Source organism: Chlamydotis macqueenii, chromosome 2 (assembly GCF_036417535.1).
Source record: "Chlamydotis macqueenii isolate bChlMac1 chromosome 2, bChlMac1.mat, whole genome shotgun sequence".
Taxonomy (NCBI): domain Eukaryota; kingdom Metazoa; phylum Chordata; class Aves; order Otidiformes; family Otididae; genus Chlamydotis; species Chlamydotis macqueenii.
The window spans coordinates 127489717-127505659 of NC_141557.1; the positions used below are offsets into that span (position 1 = coordinate 127489717).

At 41.0% G+C, this 15943-nt stretch overlaps 1 protein-coding gene across 1 annotated transcript in view; it reads left to right on the forward strand.

The window, feature by feature from the left end:
• The first annotated feature begins 1100 nt into the window (after positions 1–1100).
• PREX2 (phosphatidylinositol-3,4,5-trisphosphate dependent Rac exchange factor 2) overlaps positions 1101–15943 on the forward strand; it is a 182900-nt gene continuing 168057 nt past the window's right edge. The window contains exons 1-2 of the mRNA XM_086740922.1: positions 1101–1192; positions 1291–1499. Of these exons, the coding sequence (XP_086597048.1) occupies positions 1359–1499 (141 nt within the window). The 5' untranslated portion in view covers positions 1101–1192; positions 1291–1358. The remainder of the gene's footprint in view (positions 1193–1290; positions 1500–15943) is intronic.

Here is a 15943-nt window from a genome sequence, read left to right on the forward strand (position 1 = left end):
TACTCCGCTCTTGTGAGATCCCACCTGGAGTACTGCATCCAGTTCTGGAGCCCCCAACATAAGAAGGACATGGACCTGTTGGAGCGAGTCCAGAGGAGGGCCGCGAAGATGGTCAGAGGGCTGGAGCACCTCTCCTATGAGCACAGGCTGAGAGAGTTGGGGCTGTTCAGCCTGGAGAAGAGATGGCTCCAGGGAGACCTTATAGTGGCCTTCCAGTACCTAAAGGGGGCCTACAGGAAAGATGGGGAGAAACTCTTCAGGAGGACCTGTTTTGATAGGATGAGGGGTAATGGTTTTAAAATAGAGGAAGCAGATTCAGACTTGATATAAGGGAAAAATATTTTACCACGAGGGTGGTGGAACACTGGCACAGGTTGCCTAGAGAGGTGGTAGATGCCCCATCCCTGGAAACGTTCAAGGCCAGGTTGGAAGGGGCTCTGAGCAACCTGATCTGGTTGGAGATGTCCCTGCTCCTTGCAGGGAGGTTGGACTAGGTGGCCTTTAAAGGTCCCTTCCAACCCAAACCTTTGCATGATTCTATGAAAAAAGAAAACCCCTAAGAAAACCCCCTGTCTCAGAAGAACTTTTCTGTGCTTATTGTAGAACACACTGTTTGTACCTGCTTAGCACACGCACACGCTGAGCTGTGTGTGTTTGTTCGGAGGAACAGCAAAGCCCGTATTTGTAACACACATCAGGTGTGATATACATTGTAACATACGCTTCGTGGGAAGGTGTGGAAAGGGAAGCTGAAACGGCTCTTTTGCTGATGATTAAACCAAAACAAAAACAACTGCGGATTCCCTGGCCAGCAAGCTCGCTGGGACATTTTTCTGATTCTTTTGTTCTGTGGTTGGAGATTTCCAATTAGCCTCAAACTGGAGCTCGCCGCTTGTGTGTGAAGCAGGCAGCTACTGGCATGCAACCTTCCCTGAAGTTGTTTCCTTTCCTTTTTCCTGCGATTTAGCGACGGATGGGGGGAGGAAGGGGTTGGAGTCACATGGATACAAAGCTTTTGATTAATGTCCAAGTCTGCGCTGCCGCGGAGGCTTTCCAACCTCGCAGCTAACAGGGCGAGCTGGGAACCAGTGACCGCTAGTTTCCTCCAGGCTCTGTCCCCTTCCTGACGGGAAAAGAGCGAACACTGGGGGTGGCTCCTCGCCTCCGGACCTCGGGCCGCTGCTGGGGCTGGGTGAGAAGGGGTTGAAGCTGCTGAGCGGCTGGGGATCGGCTGGAGCCCGGCCCCTGCTATGTAACTTTGAGGGGTCTTTTGTTGTCCCTTGTCCGCAGCGCAGTGCCGCTGCCTGCAGCCGGGAAAAGGCGCCGGGCTGGGAGCCCCGCTTCCTCCTCGCCGCACCATGACAGAGGAAAGCAAAGGGGAAGGCAAGGGGGAAAGCGGGAAGGACTTGGAGAAGCAGCTTCGCTTGCGGGTCTGCGTCCTCAACGAGCTGCTCAAGACCGAGCGGGACTACGTGGGGACGCTGGAGTTCCTGGTGTCGGTGAGCGGGGGCAGGGGGGGCGTGGAGCGGGGTGCGGAGGTCACCTCGCTCCACAGCGTGGGGGAGCGGCTGGCCGCGGGTCTTCCACCCCGGGAGGCCGCTTTCGCTTAAAAGGGAGTGGGGGGTAACAAGTTTTGAAATGTCTGAGGAAGGGGTCGTGTGTTCCTCCCCAGCCGGCCGCCCTCCTCGGAGAAGCGGCACTGGTGATTTCACTTGAGCACGGGTGATCTCACTTCTCCGGCCATGGGAAGCTGAGGCGGGGGGTCGTGTGTTTGGGTTCAGGTCTGCCCAGGGTGTGGAGGGCTTGCGTTCATCCCAGGGCGCCGTGGTTCCCTGAGTTGCGATAGTCCTGGAAACACAGCGGTGCGGGGCTGGGGGTGGGGGTGGGGGGGGGGGGGGTGGTGTGTGAGGGGGGGAGTGGTGCTGGTGTGCAGCAGCTGCTTGGCGTTAAAGCCACATGTGGCATTCACTGCTGTGGTGTGACACAGGGGCAGCTGGGAAGGTAGCGCCTTCAGGTCTGGTGAGAGCTGTGTTGTAGCAGCTGTAGCTTCCTTCTACATCTGTCACTGTTCATAGGCTTGTTTGTGCCAGGTAATACCGTAATCGGAAAGGCAGGAGTTTTCACTCTCCAAAATCCACAGTGACACATTATTACAGAACAGACGCAGGCAATATTTCATTTGCGCGTGGTCTCTGTAGCATCACTTTAGGACCCCGTTGAGATAAATATGTCCAAATCAGCTGCTTAAGTAAAGATTTCACAGTACACCGCTGGTACTCTTCTCTCCCCTCCGTCCCACTGAAGAGGGGAAATCCTTCAAACTGCAAACTTCCTGCTTTGCTGCCTTGAGATCTGCGAACTCACTGCTCGTTATCGTGAAAGAGGAAATTCTCAACCCGGCTGTGACAGGGAGAATAAAAGCACAGACACTGGAGTGAAATAAGATCTATAGAGTAGCTTATTTTCTCCATATGTTTATCCTCAGCAGAACCATGAAAAATGGTAAATGGTCCAATGTGTTGTCTGTTTTTTTTTTTTTTTTTTAAGTTTAACATACATGTTTGAGAAAGTGGCTGTGCGATTTTGTTTGACTTGCTTCCATTTAACAATCAAATAAATACTCAATCAATTCAAATATTCAAGCAAACAAATATTTTATCTTAAACCTCGGATTTGGGGTATGTCAAAGTCTTAGATCATTTCAGCAAATTTAAAGAATTTGTAATATCTTTAATTTTGGCTTGTACCGGTTAAAACATAACAGGTATTGGTGTTCAAGCAGTAAGTGCTCAGCTCTTTCTAAAGAGTAGACTCTGTACATATTTTGAGTTGCGTCCAGATATTGAATTCAGTAATAACTGTTTTTGCAGTTTGGATCAAGAGGATCTAAATAAATGATATGGAGGAAGGGAAGAGGGCTGGAGTTAAATTCCTGGATCTACGTCAAGTTTTTTTGTATTCATTAATGGTTGTGAACAAGCTTCAAGAGGCAGTTCAGAGATGTAAATCTTTCACAGGGAAATACCATGTGTTTTAACTATACCTCAGCCTTGGTTTGGGGAAACAACTGCTAAGTTTTCCTTTGTCCTACCTGCTTGGACTGCTGTTGAGAGCAGCTGTGGTGGTGGATTTACAAGGGCCACTGGCGTATGGCCAATATGGAGACAGTCACATTTATTTTACATAAGCTATCATAACTATCATTGTACTTGTTCCTGTGGCTCATTTTTTTTTTTTTTTGTCTGGAGGCTAGATTCTCTCATTTATGTGTCCCAGGCTTATGATTACCTTTCTTTTTCTCAACACCATTATCAGTTCTAGGGCTTGATCTTCTGAGATACAAACACTATCCGAGCTTACTTTGTTTCACATCATGAGGTGATCCTGGGGCACACAGCCTGGGTTCCTTTTGGATGGAAGTGAACTGGAAGGTTTTTTGTAGGAGCCCATCTGGCTGCTAATGAGTGTGCAGTTTCTGGGGCTAGACTAGAGCTAGTCTGGAGTGACCCCCCCACCAACAGTGTTGGGTCCCAGCACTGGCTGTTTCTCTGTCCAAACCCTATCCTATTTTCCAGGATGTCTTGTTAAAGTAGAGGCAGCCCAAGGGGTTGAAGTTCCAATAAAAGTTAAGAGGTAGGCTTCCAGGTTGCCTCAACCCTGTCAGGAGACCTCATTGCAGTATAAACTGTTTCATTTATGATTGAGACGCTGAAGCCATTTATAGTCTTCCTAACAGTTTGCACAGAGTACCTGCAGTTTTCACTGTAGCTAATAGGAACAGAGTATTCACTTAGAGAAGAGAAGAAATCCCTGTGGTTTCAGGGTTAGAGCCTATTTTTTCTGCGGGTTACAGAATGTAATCTTTTATGCCCAAGGAAGTGGTGGAGTCACCATCCCTGGAGGTGTTCAAAGAATGTGTAAATGTGGCGCTCCAGGACATAGTTTAGTGGACATGGTGGTGTTAGGTTGATGGTTGGACTTGATGATCTTGGAGGTCTTTTCCAACCTTAACAATTCTATGATTCTATGATTCTGTGATGTATATGGTTCATATGGAAGAGTACATTAGCACTTGTGTAGTAGTGGTGGGCAAGAGAGCTAACTTTTCACCTATTTGGACTGTAATTTCCATTGTGTGTGTACACCCTGTTGAGGGGGGCAGTTAAATTAAGGAACAGAAAAATTCAGTTTTCTTCAATCAATTGTTCTTGTGTAGGAAAGAGGCAGTATATACGTGGGATTTGTGTGGAAGCTTAACATATATCATACCACACCTAACTCTTTTCTTGAGTACTTCATGAGATCTTGTGAAGTGAAATGATAACATGCACAACCCCTTCGGCTGAGGCAAAATTACACTGTCACAATGGGCAGTATGTAGTACAGACGGGAGTGGAAGTGAAGCGTAAGCCTGATTTATCCGAGTGGTGGGAGGAGGAGACCTCTGTTGCTGATGTAGGCATGTTGGGGAAATGGGGCTTTGCCTGGTACAGCTTGTGGCTGGCTGGAGAGTGAAGAGATTACCAGAAGGAAGTGACTTTCCTGGTGTGTGTCAACATGGGAAATGCTTTGCTGGTTTCCTTGCCCTGGAAACATGTCTATTATATGTTGTTTAGGTTCTTCAGTTTATGTTGGAATTAAAGAGTGTCTCACTGAGGACAAACTTCTGGTTGGTTGTTTAAAGTATTTTTGTTCCCCTACTCCTCTGTGATTCTTGATCCTTCATCCTCCAGTTATCTTCCAGTTATCATCAGCTGCTGTGAGAAGCAGCTTGGTTTGTGTATTGTGTCAAAAGTCTACAAGGCAGAAGCAGAAGATTTAGTATTTTCATTGTTTTATTAGATAGATGTAGCTGAGTAGTCATTCCCATGTGAGTTCCTTCACCTCTTCTTTTTGGTTTGATGCTGCGTAAATACACTATATTGTTTTTAATCTGCACTCATCACAGATCAAATCTGAGTGGAAAGGTCTGGTTGTATTAATATTATTCTTTAGGATCTCCTGATTCTTCCAGTAGTAAACTATAGCAGCAGAGTATGTTGAGACATCAGTAATACTGAGCAATAACAATTCTGAGCCCACTTGCGTGAGGTATGTAAACATACGTGATGTGGACAAACTGAAGTCCACCGGTAGTCGCAGCAGTGTTGGAGGGAGGAGGCATGCACAGGAAAGTATGAAGAAAGGCTTACACTTTTCCTTCAGACATTTCATTATAACATTTGAGGTGTCTTTGCAATACCAGAGCTTTTGTTTTTGTGAGCATTTGGCATTTCTTAAAAGGAATAAATCTAGTGATGGAAGAACTTATCTAAGGCATTAAAATATCTTTGAAAACTGTATCTACAGATAGTTTTTTTTTTTTTTTATGAGCTACAATATGAGGTCTGTGTTACAAACTATTGATACTTTACTGACCAAATTAGCAATTGGGATTTTTCTGCTGCTGGGTTATCTCTCTGGTGATCATATAATCTTCCTATGGCGAAATTTTGCTTGCCAGTGAAAGAGAAGCTGTACTTGCAATGATAGAGGGGAATCTTTTTTTTTTCCCAAAATGCACTTTCTGGAGAGGAGAAAAAGCGACAATTGCTGAATATTTAATCTGTCTAAAATAATTATGTGTCATCCAACCGTGTAACTGAATAATTAGTATTACCTTGAGTGTTCATGGTAAAGATGCTTTTAAAAAAAATTTTGTGACTTTATCAGTATGTATATGTATATATCAATATGTATATCAATATCTATTTCATTTTTTTACAGCAAATGACAAAGTGTGTACATTTACTGTGCTCTGTGTAAACATAATGAAAATTTCCTATTTTTCTCTATAAGCACAATTAGCTAACTAGAGTAAAACTACATCAACTTTCCCAGGATTCTCATTGGTCCACGATCTTATGCTGGGGCATATATTCAACTTTTTAATGAATGCTTTAAAAATATGTTGGGTTTTTTTTTTTTTATTTGCTTAAAGTTTTCATATAAGGATTTATTTACTATATAAATCAGGGTACTGACCTGAACCCTCAATGTAGCAGTAATAAAGAGACCAGTAAAACTGTGAGTAGAAGTTGCTGAGAAATTAAAAAGTATTTAATAGTAAAGAGTGGCCAAAAAATGTCTGGCTTAATTTGTCACCTTGTAACGTAGTATAAGGCTTAGTTTTTTATGACTGTTTGGCCAGCAAAGGCAAACCAAGCCATGACGAACTTTAGGATGCAGATACACTGAAGGGAAATAGGCTAGATAGAATAGTAGGTAAAAATAAATATATATATAATATAAGTGTATTTAAATATTTTTGTGAAAGAAATTTTATTTTGGAATATAAATTGGAAATGCAGTAAATCTGCTACACTTGATACTTCAGGGGATAGCCATGGAAGTAGAGTTTATTTTTCTGTGACAGATACTGTTTTTCTGGTGCAGATTTGTGTTCTGAAAAATTTGACATTGATGGGAATAGAAGCAGATGTTGGCACTTGTGTAAGCCTTCCAAAACCCCACGGCTTCAGCTGGGGTGACTAGTTAGATCCTGAAGCAGCTGGGGGAAAAAAGAAAAAAGCTAGTTTATTATGTAGACAGTAGTATGGTTTACAGAGTCTCTTCTGTGAATATATATAAATTTCTGCCAGTTAACTCTGAAATCTCAGTGTAATGCTGTTAGATCCTACTGTACAATCTTCTCTCCTCTTTCCTGCTTGCACTAAAGTGGAAAAAGGCTTCATTTTCTTTAGATGTGTGCTCTATTAAGGGAAGCCGAATCCTTGCTGTTCAATGGGCATAAAGAGATTTTGTTTATAAGGCTTATTGCCCAGCCTCCTCAGGGGCTGTGTGACTCCTTAGGATCTGTATTTCCTTGCCGCCCTGAACTTTTCCTTTCTCATGGCTCAATAGATATTTCTCTTATTATTGAGCAGACTAATTAGTTGGACGAGTGATTAATAGTAATTGAGACTCCAGGTAAACTTTAGTCAAATTCAGTGTTCCTAACCCTGAGCAGCAAAAGAGGATTTGGGTCCTGGATTGAAACTCCTCAAGTGGTTATGCTAGTTGATGAAATTAGGTGTTGGGCCTTTAACAAAAGAACCACTCCTAAATTATCTTTTATGGCCAGAGTTTGGTACAGTAACAACGTGTGTGGGTTGGTTTTGTGCATATGTGTCAGTATCATAGAATCACAGGGTATCTCAAGTTGGAAGGGACCCACAGGGATCATCAAGTCCAACTCCCAAAATATGTCATATGTATGTCTCAATTACGGTAATGATTAGTAACCTCATAATGGTTTGCATAATTGCATTTATATTTTATAAAAGGGATTTAAATGAATGGAAGGGAAGGGATTTAGCTGGCTGCGTTTTTTGATAAGGTTGTGTGATTTCCTTTCTCTTCAGGAAAAGAAAAACAACATTCTATGGCTACTTCATCATAAAAAGTCAAAAGGAAGTGCAAACACAATTACTATAGAAAGTCAATATCTTTTCCATTTGCTTCCAGTTTCTGCTGGTTTTAACTTGCTTAAGCATTACAAAAAACCTGAAAGTGGAGTTCTATTCTGATTTGACTTTGCTTGGTTGTATCAATGGCTCGACCTGTAGTCTTTATCAGAGTGAGGGTAACTGCTTAAAGATTGTTTATTTCTTTTTAACCCCTGACCCTGAAGTTGAATTCTTGCTTTATAGAGTGGATTAGCAAGAAAGATTATTAGCGTCTCTACTAGCTGAGCACAGAGTTCGTGCAAGGTATGACATGCAAAAAGCAGAGGTGTTTCAGAAGAATTTTCAAGCACATATCTTGTTTGGAAGTGTAGGGAATTATACTGCACTAGATACGTACTAGATACTAAATCCATACTCTGGAGAGATGTTTCATACTTTTCAATATATTTCCTCTTGTTGCTCTCAGATGTACTTAGACCGTATTTTGAAAAGCTGCTCTTCAAGGAAAAAAAGGTTGTTTCACTCTTCAGGGAAAAGTCTAAGATACTGAAAGGAGAAATCTTTGTTTCATAGCATTTAAGAAACTTTTCTGTTTGTAAGACTTACTGTAAATTAAGATGTATCATGCCGAAGACCATGATACACGTAGGGGTGTTGTACAACTTCTTCATTTATCTGTATTTATAAATATCAGTATATTTGCAGTGTTTGAGTGATTCCTTTGCTCTGCCTTATAGCTCAGTCCTGACTCTCCTGCTGCATATATTTCACAAGTTCGTAATGTGAGCTGCTAATTTAGAAGAGACTATTTGGAGAGGACTATCAATCAATATGTCCAGACTTAAGTTACTCTATGTAGCCTAACGCTGTTGAATAGTGTGCTGTTTGCAGTGATTTCAAATATTTATGGAGACATATTTTTCAACCCTCTTCAGTAGTAATTTTTGTCACCATTTTAAAACACCAAGTGCTTTGAAACTATACATTCCAAAGTTGGTTTTATTTTTTTGGTAGGGTTAGTGTGAAGAACAATTTTGTCAAAGCAGAGGATTTCAAAGTTAGTAACAGTATTACACTATAGGAAGAACTGAGAAGTTCTTCACATTGGAAACCAAAAGGAACTGTGTTTTGGCCAAAATAAACAAATCCAAACTGGCTATAGTTGACCTAAGATAGTGGTGGGGGCAACTTGCCAGTCTGTAGAAGGCTATAACCGTGTGTCTGTATGTTAAGTATATGTTCCTGTTTGGAAAAGAATTGGGCTACCTATGAATGATGTATAGACTTGAACAAGATAATAATTTAGGTTAATAATTATAATAATTTAGTCTGTACTTTTTTATATGAGTACCTTGAATACTTTTGTATACTTAGGTCCTCATGCGTATGCTTTTTCAGGGATTTTGTTTAACTATTTTTGCTTTAATTCTAAACTACATGCATATTGGTTCAATTTTCTGTTTTAGACTGAGCAGGATTGGCCCTGTCTTTGGTGAACAGATTGTGTACATTGGTGTGGAAGTCAAGAGAGTCCTTAGGGACAGGCTACTCAGGAGGAATACAAAGACATGTGAGAGTGGAGATAGCAAAGCCAAAGCTCAGCTGGCATTGAAATTAGGGATAAGAAGGGCAGCAGAAAGGACTTCTGTAAGTACATTGGCAGCAAGAGGAAGGCTAAGGAAAATGTGTGCTCATTGCTCAGTGGGGCGGGAAACCTTGTGTAAAGGGGACATAAAAAAGATTGAGGTAGTCCATGCTTTTTCTCTGGAGTTTACACTTTTGGAAGCCTGCTTGCACATTTTCTTAGAGTGTGCCATTGCCTATAGTAGAAGAAGGCACAGTTACAAAGTACTTAGGGCAATTGGATATACACAAGTCAGAGACTAGAGGGGATGCATCTGAGGAAGCTGGTTAATGTCAGTGTGAGGTCTGTCTGTCATCTTTGAATGGTCATGGTGATTGTGGGAAGTTCCTGATGACTGGGAAAACATAAATGTCAAACCTATCTTCAGGAAGGTCAAGAAAGAGGATGTGGGGATGTGTGAGCTTGTCAGCTGCTCCTCAGTCTTCGGAGAGGTGATAGAGTGAATTATCTTCAAAACTATGTCCATGCAGCTGATGGAAAATAAAATGATTGGAAGCAGCCTCTGGGGAGTTACCAAGGGTGAGTCATGTCTGATCAACCTTGTGCTTTCTATGAGGAGATGACTGGCTTAGTGAACTTGGTGAGAGCTATGGATATGGTTTACTTTGATTTAACCAATGGTCTCACATAGTATCCTTACATCCAGATCTCATAAACCTGGACTGGATAAATGGAAAATAAAGTAGGTGGGAAACTGCTGGGAATGTCGGACTCAAGTGACAGTTGTCAACAGCACAGAGTACAAGTGGTGGCTAGTTATGAGTGGAGTCCCTCAGGAATCAATACTGTATCATCTCTTCAGTAGTGTCCTGTATGGTGGGATAGGAAGGTGCACTTTCAGCAGTCAGAGGGATCTCAACAGGCTGCAGTACTGATAGTACTGGCAGGAGCCTCATGAAGTTCAGTGAAGGCAAATGCAGAGTCCTGCACCTGGGATGGAATAACCCTATGCATGAGTACAGGCTGGGGGCTAGGAAGCAGCTTTACAGAAAGGGCTTTGGGAGTGCTTGTGGACAAGAACTGGAAAGTGCAGCAGTGCACCCTTGCAGTGCAGAAAATAATCAGCGTCCCAGGCTGTTTTAGCAAGGATGTTGCCAGTAGGTCAAAGGAAGTGGTTTTTTTTTTTTTTTTTTTTTTTTTTTTCTGCTCTACTCTACAGTTGAGACCTTTGTGACTTAAATTTTGGGCTCCCTAGTTCAAGAAATAAATTTACCTACTGGACCAAGTCTAGTGGAAGGCTGGCAAGGTGATGAGGAGCCTGGAGCTTATTATTTACAAATAGAGAGAGGCTAACAGAACAAGATTTCTTCGACCTTAACAAGAGAAGGCTAGGTGGAATTTTTATTCTTGTCTACAACTCTTTGATGGGTGGCTATGGAGAAAATGGAGCCACATTCCTCTCAGAAGTGCACAGTGGAAGAAGGAGAGGCAATGGAAAATGGGAAATTCCAACTCAGTGTAAGAGGGAAAAATATTATTTACTGTGAAGATGGTCAAAAACTGGAATGGTTGCCCAGAGGCTATGGAAGTCTGTTCAAAGCTCAACTAGGCAAGACTGGGCAACCAGTTGTAGTTGACACTGCTTTGCTTAAGCGGCTGGGCTAGATGACCTCTGGTGCATAACTCATTAGTTTTGCACTTTATTGATATGATGAGGGGAAAAGTCAGACTGTGTTGAAGTTTCAACTCTTCAGAAGAGCAAATTTTTCAGGGTTGCACCTCTACTTTGTTTCCTCTGTCCTCTGAAATTGCAGTGCAAATGGTGAGGCTATACTGTTCAGCAAACAAATATTCAAAATCCAAGAAGAAACTCAGACACACAGATATCTTTTCCACAGTATTATATTTGCTTAGGAAATATATGGTGCTTCTGTAATATTTTCTATTCAGAGATCTCTCAGTGCCTTGCTGTTATTAATAAATCAGGAATCTTAGAGACAGATCTTGATTTTTGAGTCCCAGTGGAAGTTTGTGGCACAGCCAGAAATATAACCTGATGTCTTGATTCCAGTTCAGTACTCTGACACCAAAGCAGCCCTTTCCCTTTGTATATAATTGGTGCTAGAAGAATGAGTGTCCACTTAAAATGTCTGAGAAACTGCAAGGATAATTTCTCATAGCCAGTTTCATTTTGTTAAAGCTTTATTGCCCCTGTGGCTCTCTTGTAGACTGTTCACAGCTGAAGTTATCTGGTTATAGAGACAGAACTGAGATATTAGGGATTGACACTTACTTTAGATCCCAGGAGACCTCCTGATTCTCCATAGTACTTTTGGTAGACTGGCTGCCACGTTGTCTGGCATACCTTATGAGCTTTCTATACTTTCCAAGTTCAAGGCTGAAGAGCATTTTAGTGCAGGGGAATGGGTAAGAGAAACAGCTGGAACTGAAAAGTAGTAGAGAGAACAGTAAGACAATGTAGTAGGGTGGCTTTCTTTATTTCAGTTTCATTTGTGGGATGCAGGTCCCCTGACAAATTGGTAATATTGTCCTGAACGGAGCAGAGTAAAATAATCCACTCCCTGACTTTTCTAGGGAAGTTTTACATAGAATCATAGAATCATAGAATGGTTAGAGTTGGAAGGGACTTTCAAAGGTCATCTAGTCCAACCCCACTGCGAGGAGCAGGGACATCTCCAACCAGATCAGGTTGCTCAGAGTCTCATCCAACCTGGCCTTGAATGTTTCAGGGATGGAGCATCCACTACCTTTCTGGGCAACCTGTTCCATTGTTCTACATGCATTCTTGCTTTAAAATGAAATTCAGCTTTAGCTGCTGCTATTTGCACCTGAAGTTTAAATACATTGCATATGTTGATATGTTTCCTTTCTAAATACAGTTTTGCCTATTATAGCAGCTAGAGCAAGTGACCAGTATCAACTGACAGGTAAATTTACATGAAATACATTTTTTATAATTTGCCCTGTAAAATATACTGATAATTTCTCAGACTGTTTAAATGGAGTCACTTCTAGAGTGAGGGATGAACGTATTCCTACATGTTGACTTAACAATCCCAGCCTTGTTATACCTAAATCAAACAAGATGTGACAGAGGACCATCAGTGGAGACAGAGCGCTCTAAGACAAGTTTCAGAAAATAACTTGTTGCCCCATAGGATATCCATGTTAGTAACGTGTTATCAGTGATCTCGAAACAGGAATGTGATGGTGTATTAGAGCGCTGAGTTGCTTGAGGTGTGTGCATAATGTCTTCTGTAATATTTAAAGATGAGATATTAGGAGCTCCGTGAGCATGGATTAGGCAAGAGCATGGATTAGGCAAGAGCAATCATCTGGTAGGCTGAACAGAAAAGGAGAAATAGGCTGCAAACATGGAGAATATTTAGGGCAGGAAGAGTTATCCATGAGATTTAGGCAGTTAATCCTCATTGTAGCTGGTTAGGTATGAGGTGGGCCACGGATAATTCTCTGTACTTGGGACTTTAGCCTCTTGGTAGATAATAAGTATGTTTTTATTTCCATCACAAAAAGCAATTAAGAAAATACAATTGGGTAGTGGCTGGTTAGAGCTTAAAGACTGGCCAGGTCTGGCTAGCTGAGGGACAGTGACTAGTGTCACTGGTAGTCTGAGAAACTTGGTAGTCTGAGAAACAAATCTGAAGGTGACACTTGGAATATATGTGTGGCTATGACCTCTGCGTCCCCAGCTGATATAGCTGGGGCATATTTCAGGAACTGTAAGCCAGAAAGGCTAAACTACAAGAACTTTCTCACTTGGGCTAGAATTGTGTTTATGCCTGTTCTTCTAAATGTCCAGTTTTTTGAAAAGCCTCGTTTCTTTGCCTTAGTAACTTAATGATGCCGCACTTACAGAAAGCCTTCAGAGACCTGTATCTTGGGGCTTTTTTTTTTTTACGAAGAGTTTGCTGGCAAGCAGTGAAGAGCGAGTTTGGTAGCCAGGTGTCTGTATTGGAAAGACAACCTTGTAATAGGCACAAACTGGTGGAGTAGATGAGACACTTCAAGACATGTCTAGTGGCAAACCCTAAATCTCCTATATTTGTGTCCTCACTAACCTCCACCCCCAAAAGCATAACAGTTCAAAAAATGATGAATGTGTATGTAAGACAAAGCTATGTTTATGTTATTACCCAGCTAAAAATTCCAGATTGGGAATTAAGTTAAGTACTGATTACTAGGTAACAGCATGAAAGTGGAGCAATCCCTGAAATAATTCATTAGCTTGAATTTTCTTTAATAAAAGATACCATAAGAATCATTAACTTCCCATTTTATGTTATTGAAACAAGCTAGGAAGTATGAGATACAAAATAGAAGATCGATAAGCAAGATTTGTCTTCCCTGGTCCTTAATACACTTTCAGGACGTTGTCAGGTTCTTCTGTAAAGTTAATTGGCCATGTTTTTACTTCTTAATCCCTGCTGTGACATTGTGAAAGAAACTGAGCACTAAAAGCACAAAGCTATAAAGCTGAAATGATGTAGTGTATAACAAAGTGATTGATCTCTGAGATGCTATGAATTCATGTAACAAGACTGGAAAATCACTTCATTTTATTGCTTGGTATGTGCTAAGTTACCTTACCCAAGGAATTTAAGCATATGGTGTATCCAGATGCCTAGAAGAAACAGCATACGACAGGATGCTTTGAGACAACATCCTCTGATTCTGCAGTGTGAGCGTGGTAAAGGGACTTTGCTTTGAGAGTCACAGAGGCGTTTGAGACTTAAACAGATGTGCAGGCAACTGCAGCTCTGCAGTGTATAAGCACTGCTTTCATTAAAAAGATACCAAAGCCTTACAAGGTAGAGGGAAGGAAAAGCGGCACATACATGTAGAGTTGGTGTTTTGTACCTTGTAAAATGTTGCTTGCTGAATAGTTCCTATTTATCCTTTTATTGTCTATAGGAGAGCAGGAAGACAGTAAATACATCCTGATTCATAGAATGCCTTTGTAAAAATGGCCACTCTAAATTTATGATAGCTGCTTCCTTCCTTCCAGTGCCTGCTGCTTTTTGTTTCTGAAGCTTATAAAATACCACTTAAAAATCAACCTGCAGTATAAGATAAAGACCTAAAATGAGAGGTGTTAGAAGGAACCTGTGAATTGCTGTGATGGATTTAATAATAGGTCGATCACAGTAATTTTTTTTTTATAATGGTGGTTAGTATCATTACTTAAGGAGGATGTACTTCAGGCACCAGTGGTTTGGGAGCTGTTTGTACTGGAGATTGTGGATTCAGGGCCTGGAAGCAAACTGATGTTTGAGTTTGCCTCCTTTATTTTTGTACAGTTTCTATTTTTTTTGGCACCAGTAATTTCTGAATGTGTTTCCCACAAAATAATTCCTTTTGCTCATTTTAAATGTCCTGCCTGAAAAATTCACTAAGTACTTGCGTCACTCTTTTTCTTGTTAGACGTCCAAGTCTAATTATTCCTGTTATGAAACCCCTTTCATACTTCTGATCATCTTTCAGACTCTTTTGGGATGAATTCTTCTGGTGTCAGTGTCATTGATCTTCAGTCTGGCATTGTTCTTAATCTTTTGCACAGCAGTTTTCAGAGGGTAAAAATTAAAACCCCCAAATATGTGTAATAGATGTTTGAGGTACTGAATTGTAGTTTTTCTTCTACTGAAAGATGTTAAAGAATTCTGCTTATCCTTCTTTTGCAAAGTGTAGTTAGCACCTTACTTAGACCCTGCTTTCTTCTCTTCATTTACCTTTGAATATTGAAAGTGGTATTTTTAGAGATTGGGGAAGATGCTTGAAGTACGAGTTGTAGCTGCCGTTTGCTCCTTCTCACCATTCTGTTTTGCAGTGTGAAACAGTGTAAGGGGAAAAGGTGTGGAAAGAGTCTCAGTGAAGGATAAAAGTAGCCAACAAGAGGAATAAATATGAAGAATGAGAGGTGTGAGATTACAGGAGAAACTGTGTGCTCTGGAAATAGGAGGGAAACAGTACTGGAAATGAAGGAAAAATGCATGAACAAGGTAGAAAAGGAAGAGGGAATGGTTACTGGTTCTTCTACAAATGAAAAAGCACACGAAAAACCCTCTGAAACGTAAAGTATGTGGTGAGATTTCCTTGTATTGTAGTATATGTGTTAATAGGACAGGCATCACTGGCTTTTGCAGTGTTAAATTAGGTGCCACTCGTGGTCCTGGAAGTTAACTACGTTGTTGGATGGTTGAAGTGAGTGAGCTAGCAATAAGGTAGAAATGCAGTTTCTTAGACATCTTCATATGTAGTCAGCTTGTGGTGTAAAAATACCATTATCTTTGCATTTGGTTCTTGTGTGTTTATTTTAATTAATTTTATGTTAAAATATAAAGTTTCAATAATTATTAAGAGATAATTGAGAATTTTGTAATTAAAGAGAGCAAAATGGGAGCTATCTTCAGTAGGTCTCAAGCTTAGCAGTAAAAGATACAGGTTTTTGAGATGATATGACTGATTTAACATTTTGAAAGTGACAAGCTGTAGATTACTTCATAACGTTGGAAATACTTTTGGCAGAGTTGAGATCTTTCTGTGGGTTAGAATTACAGAGGAGACCTCTTAAACAGAAGGATTGTAGCTGCTGTTTTCTCTAAGTAGAAAGGTTAGCTTTCTAATAAGATGTTGATTCTGAAATTCAGTTACACAAACCAATATGTAACTACCATTAATAATAGGGAATTAATGAGTGGAAATTACAAAATTAATTGGATGTGGTTACCACATTTAAATATGTTGTAATATACCTGGAAGCATTGTTTATGTGAGCAGGGGCAGGAGAGCGAAGACCTGATAGCAATAACTTTTATTTTAATTTACTTTAAGGTTACTCCTCATCCATTTATCTCTCTGACACTGCGTGAGA